The sequence below is a fragment of the Osmia bicornis genome, chromosome 1 (genome assembly GCF_907164935.1).
Source record: "Osmia bicornis bicornis chromosome 1, iOsmBic2.1, whole genome shotgun sequence".
In the NCBI taxonomy this organism is placed as follows: domain Eukaryota; kingdom Metazoa; phylum Arthropoda; class Insecta; order Hymenoptera; family Megachilidae; genus Osmia; species Osmia bicornis.
In genome coordinates, this window is record NC_060216.1 from 987718 (window position 1) to 1007729 (window position 20012).

The window sequence follows — 20012 nt, forward strand, 5'->3', positions numbered from 1 at the left end:
AATAGAACTGCGTGTATATGCATCTTGCGCGGATAAACATACGTAGTGAAAGTAGCAGCAAACTACTACGAACGAGGCGCGGACCGGCGTCCCCGTCATGGCGGGAAACGCAAATCTCTTCAGTCCCCCACTTTTGCGATTCCCAATCTCTCAGTGCAATTTTTATGAGCTATACATTTTAAATTCTTCGTCATTATGTCTGCTACATTCTCGTTTGAGCTAACGTAAGATAATCTAATAGATTTCTTTTCTAGTTCCTCTCTTACTACATGGTATGCTATGTCTATATGTTTAGTTCGCGAATTCTCTACGCGGCTTTTTGAGAATTCTATCGCTGATTTATTGTCGCAGTATACATTACTAATTCCTAAAAGAGAATCATATAATTTTAATTCGCTTAAGAGCATCTTCAGCCATTTCGCTTCTTTTACCGCGGACGCTAAAGCGACATATTCTGCTTCCATAGTCGACATGGATATGCATTTTTGCTTGGAAGATATCCATTGTACAATGTTAGGCCCTATCATTACAACCATGCCCGTAAAGGAGTGGCGATCGTCCTGGTCGCCAGCCCAGTCCGCGTCGCAAAATATTCTGATTTCAGGTTTTTCATTTGTGTTATAACGTATAACGTAATCAACTGTTCTGCTCAGGTAACGCAAGACATGTTTAGCTTGAATCCAGTGTGTTTCGCTTGGACATGAATTGAATTGCGACAGCTTCGTTACGGCGAATAGGATGTCTGGTCTGCTACGCAATGCTATATACATTAATGACCCGATTAATTCTCGGTAGGCTGTCTTTCTCTTTTCGTCTAATTGATCTGAGGGCATAATCTTTGAGAGTTTTAACCCGGGTTCCAATGGTGTCGCAGCACCTCTACACTCTTGCATATTATATTTATGTAATAAGGATTCTATATACGGTATCTGACTTAATGTAATCGAGTTATCGTTTCTTTCTATTTTAACACCTAACGCATAATTGATTTCCCCGAGGTCTTTGGTTTCATATTTTGTATTGATGACTTTAACGAAATTGTCTATTGATGTTGAATCTCTTGCAAACACGAAAATATCATCTACATAGATTACGGCTATAGTCCAGTGCCCTTTTATATAAACGCAATTTGATGAACGTAATCTATCAAACCTTTGTTCGGCAAAGAAATTATCCAGTTCAACATTCCAATTTCTACCCGATTGCTTGAGTCCATAAATGGGTTTGTTTAACCTCACTATTCTTTCCTCTTCATCCTTGCTTGACGGAGCTAGTTTCATAAATATCTCCTCCTCGAGTTTTCCATAAAGGTAGGCACATTTTATATCCAGCTGCCTGGTGTACCAACCGAAGGAACTGGAAATAGCTAATAACAAACGTATTATTGAAAAACTAGCTACTGGCGCATAAGTTTCATGGTAGTCAACCCCCTTTTGTTGGGAAAATCCCTGCGCAACTAATCTAGCTTTGTATCTAAGTATGTTACCTTCACCGTCCTTCTTCAATTTATAAACCCACTTACTACCTATGACTTTTCGCTCAGCTGGCACGCTGTTTACGGTTACCTAGGTTTTGCGCTGTGCATGACTGTCCATTTCATCCTTCATGGCCTTTTCCCATTGGTCCGCTTGGGGCGAAGACAAGGCTTCGTCCAAAGTGTTCGGTTCTGCGATCTCCATGAGGTTTAATTCTATGCTTTGTCTATCCTCTTCTTCCGAGTTAGTCGCAGAATCTGATTGAGAGCTGGGTTTCCTTCCTTTTTCTTCCGAGTTAGTCACGGAATCCGTTCGAGGGTTAGGTTTCCCTTTTCTTCCATATGGGTTTCTTATGACTTTCTTCGGTCTACCGGGTCTTTTTGCTGATTTAGTGTTTCCTACCCCCACTATCTCGTCGGTCGGATGATCGACTCTGATCGGGGTTTTTAGCTTGGCCGCTTCTTCTGTGTCAGAGATCTTCGTTTCAGTCTGGATTTCTTCGTCTTCTGACCAAATATCATTATATGCATGGGCGTTGTATTCATCGCTAGCTTCTTCACGATGCAACCACTCGTATCCCATCTTATTTTCTATGAAGCGTACGTGCTTTGTCACAATTACGTCTCGTCTTTTTGGACACCATAGGCGGTAGCCCTTCGTTTGTGTCCCATATCCGACTAGTACACATGGAATTGCTCTGTCATCTAATTTTCTCTGCCCTTGTTTCGGTAGGTGAGCGTAGGCTAAAGACCCGTATGCTTTCAGGTGCCTTACGCTTGGAGTCCTTCCTGACCAGATCGTGAGTGGGATTTTGTTTGCATTTGAAGAGTGAGCCACTCGGTTTTTAACATAGGCCGCTGCAGCAACAGCTTCCGCCCAGAACTTCGGCGGCAATTTGGCAGACTTTAACATTGATCTTGTGAGATCGAGCAACGTCCTGTTGACGCGTTCGGCTATTCCGTTCATTTGCGGGGTCTCGACATTCGATCTTTCGTGTTTTATCCCCTTTTCATCGAAGTAATTTTTTAAATCTTCGTTGCAATACTCTCTTCCGTTGTCTGATCGGAACCTTTTAACCTTTTTTCCTGTTTCAAGTTCCACGCTGGCTATATACTTTCTGATGTGATGTTTGACTTCATCTTTTGATTTGAGGAAGGCAACCGTGATATGTTTTGAGTAGTCGTCAACGAATGTTGCAAAGTATCGCTTTTCGCTTAATGAATTGACCGGCATGGGTCCGCAAATGTCGGAATGGATTAGTTCGCAGACGTCTTGTGATTGTCTGTGTCCAATTTTTCGACAAGGCATTTTTGTAGACTTACCGATGTAACAGTCTTCACATGCTTCTTCATTGATTGTCGTGTTCTCTAGTCCACGAACTTGACTTGCCGTTTTTTCTATCGTTTTCTTGTTTATGTGACAGAACCTGTGATGCCAAAGGGTGCTGCCTTTTGCAGTTAAGTTATGAGATTCCAATGATCTTGTTTGATTTATAAGGGTTCTTGCACGAACTATATACAAATCATTTTTTCTGTCTGCTATACACATAAGTTCCCTTCTTTTCCTTGTATCATGTATTCTTGCTTTTCCATTTTCAAAGATTATTTCTTTTGCTCTTCGTTCAATTTGGGAAACAGACATTAGGTTTTTCCTAATGCGAGGCACGTAGAATACATTATGTAGAGTTATTTCATGTGTTCTGCTTCCAACAAATGTTTTTATTATAATGTCACCGATTCCTTCTGCTTCTAGTGTAAAACTCTTTTGATCGGTGGCCTCAGCAGCTGTGTTGATTGGTTCTAGTCGAGTTTCTTTGAAGGTTACAAACCAATCTTTCCGTTTACATACATGGTGTGTACAACCGCTGTCAAGTATCCATGTGTCTTCCATGTCTATATTGTTTAATGACACTAGAAACCCTTCATTATTTTCCTTCTTATGATAATTATGCTTTTGATGGGAGCTCTGATTCTTGGCTCTATTTTTTGACCAACAATTCTTTGCACTGTGCCCTGTTTTCTTGCAATGTGAGCAAAAGGGAGGTCTTGGTCTGTTTAACGTGTGTGTATTCTGATGCACTGCTTGTTTTGGCCCTTTCCCCAGACTCAATGCTTCCTTGTGGTCTTCACTGCCATTGGTGCATCTGGATTTGCGCCTATCAAATTCAGTTAGTAGCACCTTTGTCACTTCTGATGAGGTAAATTGATCATCTGGCAAATTGGCCAAAGACATGTTCAAATTTTCATAATCATCTGGTAAACCAGCTAATAGAATATATGCAGTGTCGTCATCTTTAACGTCACAACCTGCTTCCTTGAGGTTTTTGACCAAAATCTTAATTCTAGACACGTATGATGACATTGACTCATCCTCCTTCATTTTAGATTGGTAAAGCTGTTTCTTCAATTGTAATATCCTTACTCTAGACGTAGGCTGGTGCACTTGTTCTAAAGCTTTCCATGCATCGTAGGCACTTGTGCAATCTTCAATATGGACTTGCTGATTTGGTTCAATGTGCAGTCCTATGGCTGCTATTGTTTTATCATCATTCGTTTGATGAGCTTTCCTCTGTTCAGGTGTGGCCCTTTCATCTAATTCAACCTTTCTTAGCACGTGGTCTAACAGGCCTTTGCCCTTGAGGTACCACTTCATCTCTATTTTCCATGTTCGGTAATTATCGTCTGATAATTTCGCAATTTGTAGATTTAGTAACTTATCGTTGTCAGTCATTGTTCTCTATGTCTAATTTTTTTATTTTAAGTTAGCAATGATTTGACTCACCGAACATGTGCGTGCTACCACGTGGCGTGTTTATAGGTTATCATTCACCTTTCTGCGTCCCTGGGCCCATAACCGTTGTAAAGTAAAATAAAAGGAATAAAGTTTAATTACACACTAATATAATATAAATGAACCTTACACACTAATATATAATATAACGGTAGAAAGTATTATACGTTTAGAATACGAAAATAGAACTGCGTGTATATGCATCTTGCGCGGATAAACATACGTAGTGAAAGTAGCAGCAAACTACTACGAACGAGGCGCGGACCGGCGTCCCCGTCATGGCGGGAAACGCAAATCTCTTCACTTAATACTCAATTTTTCTATTTACATAAGAAGTTTATATTTTTAGTTCCTGAAAATAATTGCCAAAGTGATATTTTTGTTATTTTATTGTTATTGTTATTTAAGATTATTTTATTTACTGTTGCCTATTATAAAATTTAAGATTTCCTTTTCTTATTTGAAAGTTTATTTATTTTCTTTTCATTAAAGTGATATGTACAATTTTCTTTTACGGAGAATCGAAAGTTATATTTTATTTTGAAAGATTAATTTTATTTTATAAAATGGGATGATATGGCTATTGGCGAACCACCCATTATAATAAAAAAGGGTAACGCGCCGAAGTAATACCCCTAGGGTGGTGAGGAAATTTACAATTTTAATACTGTCCTCTAAAACGGTTTTGTAATTAACTACGCAACTCTTCCCTTCAATAGCTAACTATACTAACCTCTTTTCCACATGTTCACATAACCTCTTTGGCTTCGTTCCGATAATTTCGCTTGTTTCAAGTTTTTATTAACTCATATACACATTTATCAATTCTTAAATGTTTCAATTTGATCCAAAGATGATTTCATTTTGCTTCATACCTCAATTTTCATGAAACCGCTGTAAATATTTCAAATATTATGTATCACAACACCAAACTACTTCGAGAGTACACAAAACATATATCACATTTATAACAATTTTATACTACCACATCACTTCTACTTACCATAGTTATAATATTTATATATTGCTTATACATAATCAATAAAGAATTGTATATTTTAACATTATTTTCTATGAAAAAAAGCGATAATTATAATCCGAAGTACAAGACTCCCATTATTGAAAATAGGACTCCCGATTGTCACGTGAGCGGTGTTGCCACGTTGTTCAGCACGGCTAGTACTAGAGTCGGCTGTGCTGTGGTACGTCTACGCATATCGTTTTTTTTACGACCTGATCGAACGGAGTTGGTAATACTGATCGAGTAGGTCCCTACAGCTATGCAAAAGAGAACTTGTAAAGTTTGCATGAGATTCCTACTCCCTACTAATATATAAAAATGATAAAATAATTTTTAACAAAAAAAAATCCGACTTCGAAATGCACTATAAAGTGTAAAATAATTATTATTTCATTTATACCAGTATTCCACAGCTATTAATAAAATCTACTTAATCGTTAAATAGGATACTAAATACATTTCAACCTTTTCGGAGGCGGCGCAAAATTAAAAATACCCGAATATACAATCCTGCCAATAACGATTTGATTGCGGTATGGCAAACTTGATAACTAATAAGTCGTAAGAAAACAAATTCGAAACGTTATAGATACGGCAGAAAACATTTGTAATTGTAACGATTGTATCAGAAGTTGTTAGCACTTCTGATGTACATGATACTGCATTTCACGAGAGACCATACTTAATTCGCGCAGCTCACTAGGTCTAGGGAGATTTTTAATAACGTGTGTTATTCCCCTCTACAGCTTGCTTCTTGTATCGTAAAGATACACGATACAATGAAATTCCTATTATTTTTCAAAGAAAAAAATTATATGATCGTCATGAAAGAAGCAAGCTGTATAGGGGAATCACACACGTTATTAAAAATGTCTCTAGACCTAGTAACCTGCGCGAGTTAAGTATGGTCTCTCGTGAACTGCAGTATAGTTAATCGGCAATGGGTATGTTGATTCCCGTTGAATATTGTTTACTTGAAATTATCAAATGGGTTATTTGTCACAGGTTGCCGACGCCTGAGCTAGGATCTTCCTAGTAGAAGAAAAGTTTTTAATTTTGCGCCGCCTCCGAAAAGTTTGAAATATATTTGGTATCCTATTTAACGATTAAATAGATTTTATTAATAGCTGTGGAATACTGGTATAAATGAAATAGTAATTATTTTACACTTTTTAGTGAATTTCGAAGTCGGATTTTTTTTGTTAAAAAATATTTTTACACTATGTATGTAATTTCTCAGCAATACTCCTAAAGTTATGGCAAGTGTAACATCCAGCAGGAAGAAGAATAAACAAGAAGAATTTAATAATTAGTATTTATTAATATATTTATTCATTTTTTTCGTTTTTATAATTAAATTTGTAACAGTTCATATTTTTTATTTTTATTGTACTATATTGATTTAAATAATTATATTCATACTTAATAACTAAAAAGAATCTTATATTTATTAATATTTACATTTATCAAAAATTTTATATACTTCAAAATATACGTCGATAATTCTACCGCGTCGATAATTCTACCGCGTCGATAAAAGATCGACACAGCGCGCGAAATAAATAGATAGAGACAGCAATAGCGAATAGAAAGAGATAGGAACAAGCGCAGAGTAGAAAGAGACAGCAACAGCGCTTAGACAGAGATAGCGATACGCACTGAGTCACGTACGCGCAGGTCAAAGTCCAAACATTTCCGGTATCGAAAACACAGGTAGAAAAAACTGCTACGTCAGCAGTTCTCCGGTATAAATACGAGCGTGCCGCGCAAAGATTTTTCACTTCGATTCTGATTGTAGTCCGACACGGGTCTATGGTACGATTTATATAGAATTCAGTAACCTTAGATTCTTTTGTCGGCAAGGCGGCAAAGGTTCCGCGTCAGGCCCGGGCGCTCAATTATCGGTTCGCAGCGGTTTTCCTATGTGTCAGGTTCGCACCCAAGCTTAACGAGCGAGCGAAAGCCGAAGCTCCTTGGATGCGGCCTATTTAGTACACTGGCTCTAGAGCGACGATACCGTCCTGCAGTGTTCGCTACCAAGCTTAAGGGGGTAGACTAGGGTAATGCAGCGCGTTGACATTACCGGCAAAAATGGGCCTATTAATGGGTTTACGGGAATCGGTTATTTGTCCTTATAAGAGAACACATAGGGCTGGGTGAGAGCTCATTCGAAAGAGGAAGGTCCAATGCAGGGGGCTCAACCGATGGTTTAACGAGATTGTGTTGATATCTAATAATATGAGTGTCCAAAGTAGAGGAAAAATCGAGAAAATACGCCCGCTGAATCCAAGTACATTTTAAGTAACTATAACAGTTATGTGACTAAAACGATTTGTTGAGCCCCTTTCGCCCCTTCGAATGAGCCCTTATTCAGCTCAAGACCTTTTCATATAAGGACGAATAACCGATTCCCGTAAAAGCATTTCCAAAGACGAGTTCCGCCATTATCTGGATACTACAGAGCAAGTTACGTGACAAATTTAGTTCAGCTAGTAGTTATAAGGTGGCGTCTAAGTAGAAAGGCTGCCGATCTGGAATCGTGGCCAGAATCAAGCGTCAGCTAGATTACTTCATCAATTCATTCATTATTTAATATTATCTTTTTATATTACTTACCTTTTTATTTTTATATTATAACCAAACACAAGACACATCATTTCTTTGAATAAATTCACATATTATTTTGAGAAAGGAATTAACGTTGGATTTTACCCCTTTACCGCGTGCCACCCGAACCTATAATCCCTTCCTTTAATATTAATATATATAAAAATACGAGTCGCCTTCTCTTAGGGAATCGCTCTCCCTACGCGTCGGCGCAGTAGCGTGCTCGTGAATAATTCCGGGACGTTACACAAGCAACGAAAAGAGGTTGTGGTTACAGAAAGTATCTTACACGTGTAATAGTAAGATGATCTTGGGTTATGATACGCATGTAAAGTAAATAGACGGACTGTTCATTATTTTCATAAGGTATGATCAGAGTTGGATATTGTTTGAAATAATCTTGTGATAATTTGTGGTGATAATTAACATTTACATTATTTAAAGTAAAATAAATTGTTACTGCTCTTCTTTTCCTATGGAATAAAGAATATTACTTATAAAGATTATAATTTGTACGTAAGTGAAGAAAATATTTTATTCAAAATAATTTGAAAAAGTATTGTCATTTCTGTCGCAGTTTTGATGATTACCCAGCACCGTTAAATACATATGTAGATGCATAGGCGACCGATGTACATACTACCGTTTTGAATTTTGTACGCGCCGCCTTGACGCGGCTGATGCCGCGCGCCGTCGCAATACAATCTTAACGTGTCAGAGTATCGTACACCATGATGTTAAACAAACGCGAATATCAGTAACGGCGCCTGTGCGTAACGTAACCCACAGCGCTAACAGCGCCTCTAGCAGCAAAAATGTGTAATCCACGCTGACGTAGGCATGACGTCGGTGATAATGAAACTGATCGAAATTTATCGAAACAAAACAAAATTAATATCTCATAAATAAATGCACCGATTGAGGTGTTATTGGGCTCAAAAGAAAGAGAAAGACAAGCCGAAGCAGATTGTGTTATTAGAATGAAGTTAAGTGGCGTACTTTTTCTGTAACAGCAAATTACTTTTTCCATAACGCTCAAAACGCTCTGCTTCGGGATAATATACTCGGTAGAGTTTCGCTGCCGCCGGCGGACCAGCCTTCGGCCTAAACTACTTGGCGTGGAGACTGTACCGAGTTTCCTGATTCATTAACTTCCGTTGCTTAACGCGCCGTAACTTGACCACACCCTTGCCACTCGAACACTTGTCCACTCATAACCGTCACGATGCCTCTTGTTCACGACACGATTCCCTCTCGCAACCCACCACCGCCTCCTGCATCCTCGCCTTCCATAAGAGATACGCGGAGCCTCGGGCAATCCGGGGCATCACATTATGAGTCATGGTTCATCACCAAAAGGGAGGAGAAAAAGGTGGATCGGATTCTAGAAAAAATCCCTGATTTCGACCCTGAGAAGGTTGCGTTCGAAGATTTTCTAATCGCAATACATAAAGTAAAATCACGAGTCCCGTCAGGCCAGGAGACCAGATTTCTCGAAGGCCTTATAGATAAAATGGTTCGGCACGTTAAATTTTATGTAGAACAGCATAATTGTACGAGCGTTGTAGATCTTTTAAAATTGCTCCGAAAAAGATATGCCCCTAATAAAACGTATCAGGAACTCTGTTTAGAACTCGGAAACGTCCCGATGAGAGATAACGAAACCGTCCTAGAATATACACACCGTTTCACGAAGCTCCTTTATCAGGTATCAGCCAGCGGTCGCGACGAAAAGGGCCACGACTTTGACCGCGAAAAATTCGACATCTTAGCGGGGCGAGCCTTCATCCGAGGCTTGCCATCGAAATTATCTCAGGCTGTAATGACCGCCAGAGAAACGACGCTCACCGGTATCATGGACGAGGCTCTCTTAATAGATAAAAACGACGCGAAAATGAAAAAAATGGCCCCTCCGGCTAGTCCTCAGGTCAATCCTTTACCAGCAACCCCTCCTTCACCATACGATTACAATTGCACCTAGTCTGAATGGCGAGAACCGCCACTGCAGGTACAACCGGAATACCCTAGCCATCCATGTGGCCCTTGCTACTCGAACACGGTCCAGCCCGCGGCCCCTCCGGCAAACACGTGCCAACTTCGGTACGCAGCTCCACCGTGCGGGTCCGAATGCCCACACGGTTGCGCACCATACATGTCCCCGCAGCCATCTTGGTTCTGCGGGTGCGGCCACGCTCAAAAGGCATCACCCCAAGGTCCACACTATCATAACTACCATCAAACACACGGAACTCAATACGCAGGTCAAATGAACTACTCAAATAATTATTCACGCGGTCCAAATCGGCGCCAAGGACCACGCCGACCGCTAGGAAATAGCTATCCTGAACGTGGGCGCGATCCTCCGCTGAGACCATTCGCCATTATCATGAAAGTCTAATAGCAGGCCACAAAGGAGTAACTAAGACGTACCGACGCATACGGAATCTTTTCGATTGGCCTAGAATGCATCGAGATGTGGAAGATTCCATCCGATCCTGTAAAAGTTGCCAAGAACAAAAATTAGTACGTATCAAAACACGAGAACCGATGCTCATTACCGACACTCCAGTCAGACCTTTCGATAAGGTAGCATTAGACACCGTCGGACCTCTTCCATTCACACAAAGAGAAAATCGTCATATTCTCACGCTTCAATGTCAACTTTCAAAATTTTGCATGGCTATTCCGCTGCCAGACATCCGAGCCGAGACCGTAGCAGACGCCTTCTCGCGCTACTTCATCGCAATGTTCGGCGCGCCACGGGCAATCCTCACGGATCGCGGAACGTCGTTTATTAATCAAGTTCTTAAGGGAATAGCAAAAACTTTTAATATTGAACACGTTACCACCTCCGGTTACAGGCTTCAAACAAACGGTTCTCTTGAGCGTAGCCACCACGTACTCATTGAATATCTAAAACACTTCATAGAAAACAAGCATGACTGGGATATTTTCCTTCCTTTCGCAACGTATTCATATAACACATCGACAAACGAGGCAACAAATTTCTCGCCTTACGAAGTAGTTTTCGGCTAGCTAGCAAGAGATACCTTCACTCCTATGATCCGCGAAGAACTCCTGATCTATCCAGTATACATTCAAAATTTAATACAAAAATTAGAAGAAATCCGTCAAATAGCAAGAAAGAATCTTGAACAAAGTAAAGAACGTTCAAAATTGCAGTATGATAAGAAAAATAAAGAAGTCGAATTCTCTCCCAATGTTCAAGTCTATGTGTTAAAAGAACCACGTCTTAGTAAATTTGACCCTCATTATATCGGTCCGTTCAAAATCTGCGAAATAACAGAAAATAACAACGCAATCCTCACGGACGAACAGGGACGAAAATTTGCAAAACACCTAAACAAATTAAAACTTGCTCATTTAAAAAACTTCGAAAACAAATCCGATAACACCTGGAAACCTCCCACTTTTGACCCTACTTGAACGAAAAGGTATTTATTTTAGGAAATCCAGTAAAATAGTTAACGGCTGACCTATACCTACAAACCACTAGATAGGGCAACCGAATCACCATGGACCTCTGGTACCTGCTGTTAAGCATCGTCTCCATCCAGTTCACGGCCGCGAACCATATGGAAGGCGATTACTCCGTTACCCGATTAAGGTACAACCCCGGACTATATCCCGAAAAACTAGCCCCGATCCGCACGTTTCGGACAACGTGGAGACTAGTCACAGCTCTTGACGTAACGAAAATTCTAACCAGCCGCCCAGATACCATCTTCGCAATAAACCGCATGAACACCCTAAAAGAAGAATTAGATAGAAAACTCGCGGAGGCAGTACGTTACGAAAATTTGCTAGCGCATGCACTCGGAAAGAATGCAGTAAGAGAGAAACGGGCTCCATTCGGATTTATCGGCTCCATCAGCAAAACGCTATTCGGAACGCTCGACGAAAGCGACGCGGAATATTATAATCACGAAATCGATAAAATTTATAGCGACCAGAAACAAATAACCTCACTAATTCACAACCAAACGCACATAATTAGATCTGAATTTCGAAAGGCTTACGACACATTAAACATCCTGTCACAGTCGGTAACAACACTGAATGCGAAAATTGAACATATGTTATCTAAAGTATCAGCAATTAATAAACGTGAAGATCAGTTAGGAATAGAATTGGCTATGTCTTCCTGGGGAACCCGACTGATCCGCCAGACAGACGAGTACGTACTAATGTTGATCACCCTGACTGTACGCGATCCTATCACCAGATCAACTACTCACAGCATGCCATAATATAAAAACTTCCACAAATCTGGAGTCCCCGCTCTCCATGGAAGAGTTGAGATCGGAGCAACTCCAAGGCACAACGACCATGAGTGCCGTATACGCAAAAGGAAGAGTGATCATCACGATGGACTTTCCTCTCCTAGAAACCAACCCGTTCGAACTATACCACCTATGTCCTTGCCCGGTATTCCAGCAGCTCACTACAAACTCCTCGGCACCCCTAATTATCCAACCCCAAACCGAATTCTTAGCAACAGACCAGAGAACCTCGTCCTTTTTCCTCCCTGATAAAAGTTACCTCAAAACCTGTAAAAATCCTAATGGAAAACTCCTCTGCGAAATTACCCTCCTACTCCAAAACTACGAGCAAAGCCACATCTGTGAAATAGACCTCATCCTGCGTCCAGAACACCTCCAGTGGAAGCAATGCAATGTAAAAGCGGCCTCACCGAACAATATCCAAATCACCAAACTAGAAGCTCCGAACACTTGGCTATTCGCAACGCAAAATAAAGAAGCACTCCAAATCAAATGCAACAAAAGATCAGCCGGCTTCTAACAACTTCAGGGTGCGGGAATTTTACAACTACAGGGTCACTGTGAAGCAACCATTGGCCACACGAAGATAATCGCATCTGGAATCAAGACCCAACAATTTAATCACACCTTCAAACCCAGCTCCAGCCTTAACATATCAAATCTCATTCAAGATACCCCACACCATATCCAAATCCTGACGAAGCTCCAGCAAAATCAGCCAAAATTTACACCCATGAAAATAGACACTGACAACCTCCTAACCCTACAAGATATAGACGATCAAGCACAGGACTTAGCGCTGCACCATCGCGCCCAGACACACACCGCCTACGTCACTTATGGCTCACTATCAGCCATAAGCATAATCATCATAGCATTAATAATAACAGCAGGGTACAGATACTGCAAAAACCAAACTAAGAGCAAGCCGCAACCACAATCACAACCACAGCGAAAAAGATTCACGACAGCAGACATAGAACTACAACTCCAACCGACCTGCAGATAGCAGAACTACCAGAAACGCAAACGCAAACGCAGAACAGAACTACGAATCCCGGTTTCAAGAACAAAACAATTCTTTATTACTAAAACTAAAAGGGAACGGGACCAGGAGACTTAAAAATAAAAGGAAAGACATCATTACGGAAAATACGTCCTTTATTTAAAAAGAAAAAAAGATTCTACGGCGTTTTCACAAATAACGGGGAAATATTAAGCAGGGCGTCCTCATCCCAGTCCCATAAATCCTCCAGATACCGCCGATATTCTCTTCTCCATTGCCGGACGGCCTCCCGGTACTTGATATTTATATGCCCTGGGTGAACGATGTAGGTCCCGTCGGTGCAGTAAAACGACAATATAAATAAGAAACAGGACAAGACCCACAAAAAAAAACTCACCCAGGTACGAAACAGCTCACGCATGGGCGGGAACAATTCGGTACAATTGTAGGCGTACATTTGTAAGACTAGTGAAAATCGATTGAGAAAAAAAAAACAGTTTTTCTTTCTACTCAAGTAACAACCACCACTCGACCGACCACTATATATACCACGAACTCCCCACCGGGTTTGCCAGGAGCATAGCAACGTTTGATGCTACGTCGACAATTTTTCAATAGCCACCGGGGAATGTCTAATTTAGCTTATTCATAGACACTGCATTTCAAAATCAAGCCTTTTATGGTCATATAGATTTTCGCTCGGTACCCATTTCAAAATTATCGACCGTCTAGCGTGGGGGGGAGGTGTGCCCTGTGGCCACTTCCCGCACAATTTTTCCACTTTATATGTAAAAACAACAACACAAAAACTGCACATCTTTTCGACACCATACACATATATTTCTTTTCTTTGTATTTGCAACAGCTGCGCACCATTGTATACTCTTCGGCACCTTTTTACTTTTATATTTTGATCAGCTATCTTTTTTGTAAAAATCTTTTATCATTGAATATACTCTCTGAATGCATGGAAACGTATGTATGTTCGAGCGAATGAGAGTGGCGAACGACGAAAACAACTTATACATCAGGAGTGCTGCCAATTTCTGATACAGTCGTTACAATTACAAATGTTTTCAGCCGGACCTATAATGTTCCGCTTCTTTATTCGACTTCGAAAAGGAGGAGGATACTCAATTCGATGTATGTTCTTTTTTCTTTCTTTTTTTTTTTATGTATGTTCACCGATTACGCCGAGACGGATGGACCAATCGGAACGAAACCTTTTGCATCTGGTAGAGTATGTCTCCCGATTGGTCCAGTTAAAAAAACATTTTGCATTTTTTCATTCCGAACGTTTTTTATTGCAAAAAAACGTATTATTTCATGTACGTGCGGCGTACGTTCGCCGATTACTCCGAGACGTATGGACCAATCGGAATGAAACTTTTTGCGTCTTGTAGAGTATAACTCCCCATTGTTCCAGTAAAAAAAATATTTTGCATTTTTTCATTGCTAACGATTTTTTTGCAAAGAACGTAATGGTGATTTACATTTTTCACCGATTACTCCGAGACGGATGGACCAGACGGATCGAAAATTTTGCATCTTGTAAAGTATATCTGCCGATTGGTCCCGCAAAAAAATTGTTGTATTTTTGCTCATTCCTAACGACTTTTATCGCAAAAAACGGAATAATTCATTTATATCTTTCGGCGTTTACGCTGCAGGGTATGTACCGATTGCGATGAAACCTTTCACATTTACTAGGAGGTATATCCGCGATGATCTAACTTGCAAAAATTCATGGAATTTGTTAATAACTACTGTTATAGCAAAAAATCTATTCCTTCACGTTACTCTGCAAGGAATGTATCGTTCGCGATAAAACCTCTCATACCAAGGAACCATACCGAACTGCCCGTCTCCGATTTCAATGGAACTCAGTGGATATATTAAGCAAGTGAAAATAAGAGACACGTATTTTTTTATAGCGGCCCAATCGCAAGTTAAGGAAATTTCTTAAGGAAAAGATTCATAGTTTCTTGAGGTAAAACAAGAGGTGCTTATAGATTTTGTAAAAAGTGCATTGTTTATAACAAAAAAATTTATTGTTACATTATTTTAAGGGATACAAAAATTTACATGATGACAAAAAAGAATCGACATTCTTTCTGAATTCATTGATATATAATATGATAGATTTGCCTCTTACAGTTTTGTAAATTTTCATATAATACACAGAACGCTCGAATCCGCCGGGATACAGCCGCATGAGATATACATGTATAAGCATACGGGCGGCTATTTCTGTGAGATACGCATTTATTAATCATAGTCAGATCTTATTTCCGCTGCATTTCGCGTCATGTCTGTCTAACAAAGGCTGGCATTGAGACATGCAGACATTACGATAACAAAATTATTATCATGTACTTAACATATGTATCTTTATACGCACATATCTGTGCGGTAAAGAACTACAGTATTGCCTCGAAATAAGCAAGTGGCTCGGGACCGAACCGTTGCTTATTTCGAGGGAGGTAGCTATTCGGCTTGACTTTGTTCTCGAAACGGGACGATAGAGAACGCGAGGTAGCGGCAAATCATAAAGTGATCGGCCGAGCAGCGATGTTATTTTTTGAACAAGGATAGAAAGCATTATATACATATATTCCATCCTTCTTCTACTAACCGATGTCACTGCTCAGTCAAGCGTGAAATTTATTACCCTAAACATCGGCTTCGCGCTTTCATGGACCTCTCACTCATTTCTCGTACCTCTCACTTTGCGGGTGACTTCAAACAAAGAAGAGGGGATAGCGACTTGCTTATTTCGAAGTCGAGACCACTTGCTTATTACGAGGCAATACTGTACCCATTATATACGCAAATAACAAATAATTGTTGAAATCACTTGTGTAGAAGATTAATTAATTTTAATTAATGTAATTTAAGCTGCGTTCTGTAAATATCTAAATATCGTACGAGCATAAAATATCAATTCGTGATATCAATTGTAATACGATTGAATTTCAGAATAACATTTTAAGAGTTGCTATATGTATAGAAAACAGACCCCCTCATTTTGACAATCCAGTAGATTTTTATTTCGGTGCAAATTCAGCACCAACATGTGACATTTGTGAAAATTATTACTTGTGCGTCGTGTAAAAAAACATTTTGCTTTCAACATTTCTTTACGGTTATCATTTCTGTGAAACCTATGTTCCGTAAATTCACAGTCTTCATACTATTAATATTATATTTTTTATATCATAATTGGGATAAATAATTCATTAACAAATAGTATACACACCAAGTATATTTAATCTTCATTCGAAATGAAACGATATCAATTGTTAAATTTGACGAAATCATCCTCGTCCGATAGCGATCATATACGCACATGAAAGTAAAGAAACTGCCTTCTCGAATTTAATATCTACGATTTCTTTAATCTTGACATTAATTTTGTTATTAACGTATATTAATTTCAAAGCAACAAATTACTTCCTAATAATACCATCCCGCAATGCATACTAATGTAATTAAGATTACTGTTGTAAATTTTAATTGATCTTGCAATGATTAATAAATGCGTATCTCACGGAAATAGCCGCCCGTATGCCTATACATGCATATCTCGTGCGGCTGTATCCCGGCGGTTTCGAGTGTTCTGCGTATTATATGAAAATTTACAAAACTGTAAGAGGCAAATCTATCATATTATATATCAATGAATTCAGAAGAAAATGTCGATTCTTTCTTGTCATAATGTAAATTTTGGTATCTCTTAAAATAATGTAACAATACATTTTTTTGTTATAAACAATGCACTTTTTACAAAATCTGTGACCACCTTATGTTTTATCTCAAGAAACCATGAATCATTTCCTTAAGTTTTCTTATATCTGTGATAGTTTTCGAGATACCATTTTTCTGCAGAAACTTCAAGGGGTGATTATACAGTAATGCTTCGAAATAAGCAAGTGGCTCGGGACTGAACAGTTGCTTATTTCGAAGCAGGTATGCTATTCGGCTTGACTTTGTTCTCGAAACGAGACGATAGAGAACGCGAGAAACGAGTGAGAGATCCGAGGTAGCGGCAAATCATAAAGTGATCGGCCGAGCAGCGATGTTATTTTTTGGACAAGGATAGAATATAGCATGCCCTCTCATTCTCGCACTATGCTTTATTTCGAAGCAAATATACCAGACTGAGAAAGCATTATATATATTCCATCCTTCTTTATGTCACTGCTCAGTCGAGCGTGAAATTTATTACCCTAAACATCGGCTTCGCGCTTTCATGGACCTCTCACTCATTTCTCGTACCTCTCACTTTGCGGGCGACTTCAAACAAAGAAGAGGGGATAGCGAGTTACTTATTTCGAAGCAGAGACCACTTGCTTATTTCGAAGCATTACTGTACCCCCTTAACTTGCGATTGGGCCGCTATAAAAAAATACGGGTCTCTTAATTTCACCTGCTTAATATATTCACTGAGTTTCATTGAAATCGGAGACGGACAGTTCGGTATGGTTCCTAGTTAGTAGGATATTCAGGGTGTCACGCGACTATGTCGACAGCCGAAGAGGGATGATTGCTCAGGTGATTCTAAACAACTTTTTCCTTCGCCAGAATGTAGGTATAGCGCGCGGTCTCAGGGACTGCAGCGTCTGCTACGAAAACCGAGTCTGATGTATTTGAAAACAATTAAAATGAAAGTTACCTATTCGTTTCTACATTAACCTGCTACGCTGGAGGCAAAAAATTTCCACTAGGTCACTGTGTCAATTCCGAACATTCGACGAGGAAACACCTCGCCTATTATTCATACCTAAATACAATAAATGAGAGGAGTTCACTGGCCCGATCATGAACACAGCTATTCTACCGAACATGTTTCCTCGTTTCCCAGTGACAATTTTCTGCTTTCACCGTAGTAGGTTAATTTAGAAACAAATGCGAAAGTTTCATTTTAATTGTTTTCAAATTTTTCATCATTAACGTAACCTCCAATTCAAACGATTATTAATTATTCCATTTCAATCACTTTTATTTGTTGTTTAGAATGTTTAGAATGTCCTTTTTTACATTATGACAGGCGAGAAGAGATTAGGTTCCGTATTCATTTTAAACAACGACTAAAAATGTTCTACCACTTCAGTTTTTTATTGTGCTATACCAACGGAGTGCCAAGCCGTTCGTTCGCGACCTACATCAGGCCCGGTTTTCGTAGCCGACATAGCAGTCCCTGAGCCCGCGCGCTGTACGCGCTCGGATTGGTCGGTGTTTTTTGTTAATAACTCGAAAACGAACCAACATCTTGGCAAAGGAAAAAGTTGTTTAGTATCTCCTTAGCAATCATCCCTCTTCGGCTGTCGAGGTAGTCACGTGACACCCTGTATATCCGCGATGATCCCACTTGCAAAAATTTATGAAATTTGTTGTTTATTAACCATTTAAATACTGTCAATTTTTTTTCGGTTTATGGTTATTAGCTAAGCAACGAAAGACCAAAATCACCTTATACTATCCTAGAAATATCACGGGTTCCACTAAAAAGTGTGAAATAAAATAATTTTTAACAAAAAATAAATCCGACTTCGAAATGCCCTAAAAAGTGTCAAATAATTTCTATTTCGTTTATATCAATATTCCATAGCTATTAATAATTTCTACTTGATCGTTAAATAGGATACCAAATACATTTCAAAGTTTTCGGAGGTGGCGCAAAATTAAAAATACCCGAATATACGATGCTGCCAATAACGATTTGATTGCGGTATGGCAAACTTGGTTATTTAATAAGTCGTAAGAAAAAAAATTCGAAACGATATAGGTACGGTAGAAAACACTCATAATTGTAACGATTGTATCAGAAGTTGGTAGCACTTCTGATATACATGTATACTGCATTACACGAGAAACCATACTTACTACATACTCACTAGGTCTAGGGAGATTTTTAATAACGTGTGAGATTCCCCTCTACAGCTTGCTTCTTAATTTGCGATCATATAAATGATGGACAGAAATATATGACATATGATAATTGATAAGTGATGATGACATGGTAAAGATACACGGTACAATGAAATTCTTATTATTTTTCAAAGAAAAAATTATATGATCGTAAAGTAAGAAGCAAGCTGCAGAGGGGAATTACACACGTTATTAAAAATGTCCCTAGACCTAGTAAGCTGAACGAGTTAAGTATGGTCTCTCGTGAACTGCAGTATAGTTAATCCGCAATGGGTATGTTGGTTCCCGTTGAATATTGTTTACTGGAAATTATGAAATGGGCCATTTGTCACAGGTTGCCGACGCCTGAACTAGGATCTTCCTAGTAGAAGGAAAGTTTTTAATTTTGCGCCGCCTCCGAAAAGGTTGAAATGTATTTAGTATCCTATTTAACGATTAAGTAGATATTATTAATAGCTATGGAATATTGGTATAAATGAAATAGAAATTATTTGACACCTTTTACTGCATTTCGAAGTCGGATGTTTTTTTTGTTAAAAATTATTTTATTATCAATTTGTGTCAAATCGTTCATACACTTTGGTGTTGCACCGCAAATGTAACATCTCATAGCGGAACTCGTTTCTGACAACACATTACAGATTTTTCCGTCTACCATTGTCATGACTAATTGGTGACTAATTTCAGTCGAATTAATGACTGTAGGAATTAACGACGATATTTCTTCGTTAATGCGTTCAACTTCTGTGTGAATGACCTCAGGTGTTTCTTTGCAAAATGTAAATTTTATAGCTCTACAGAAAGATGTGGAAGAAGGTGTTGGGTTGTGCCATAATATTTTTTCATTGCTTGGGTTGAATAATTGTATTGGAACTAAC

The 20012-nt window shown here is 39.2% G+C and overlaps 1 protein-coding gene across 1 annotated transcript; it reads right to left on the reverse strand.

Annotated features, from left to right (window-relative positions):
• Positions 1-119: 119 nt before the first annotated feature.
• On the reverse strand, positions 120-893 carry LOC123988185 (secreted RxLR effector protein 161-like). The gene has a single exon (XM_046287306.1). It carries the CDS (start codon positions 891-893, stop codon positions 120-122), a length of 774 nt encoding a protein of 257 aa, XP_046143262.1.
• Positions 894-20012: the final 19119 nt, after the last annotated feature.

Excerpts from the sequence above, each read along its gene's own strand:
- LOC123988185 (XM_046287306.1), bottom strand. The coding sequence starts at position 893 with ATGCAAGAGTGTAGAGGTGCTGCGACACCATTGGAACCCGGGTTAAAA.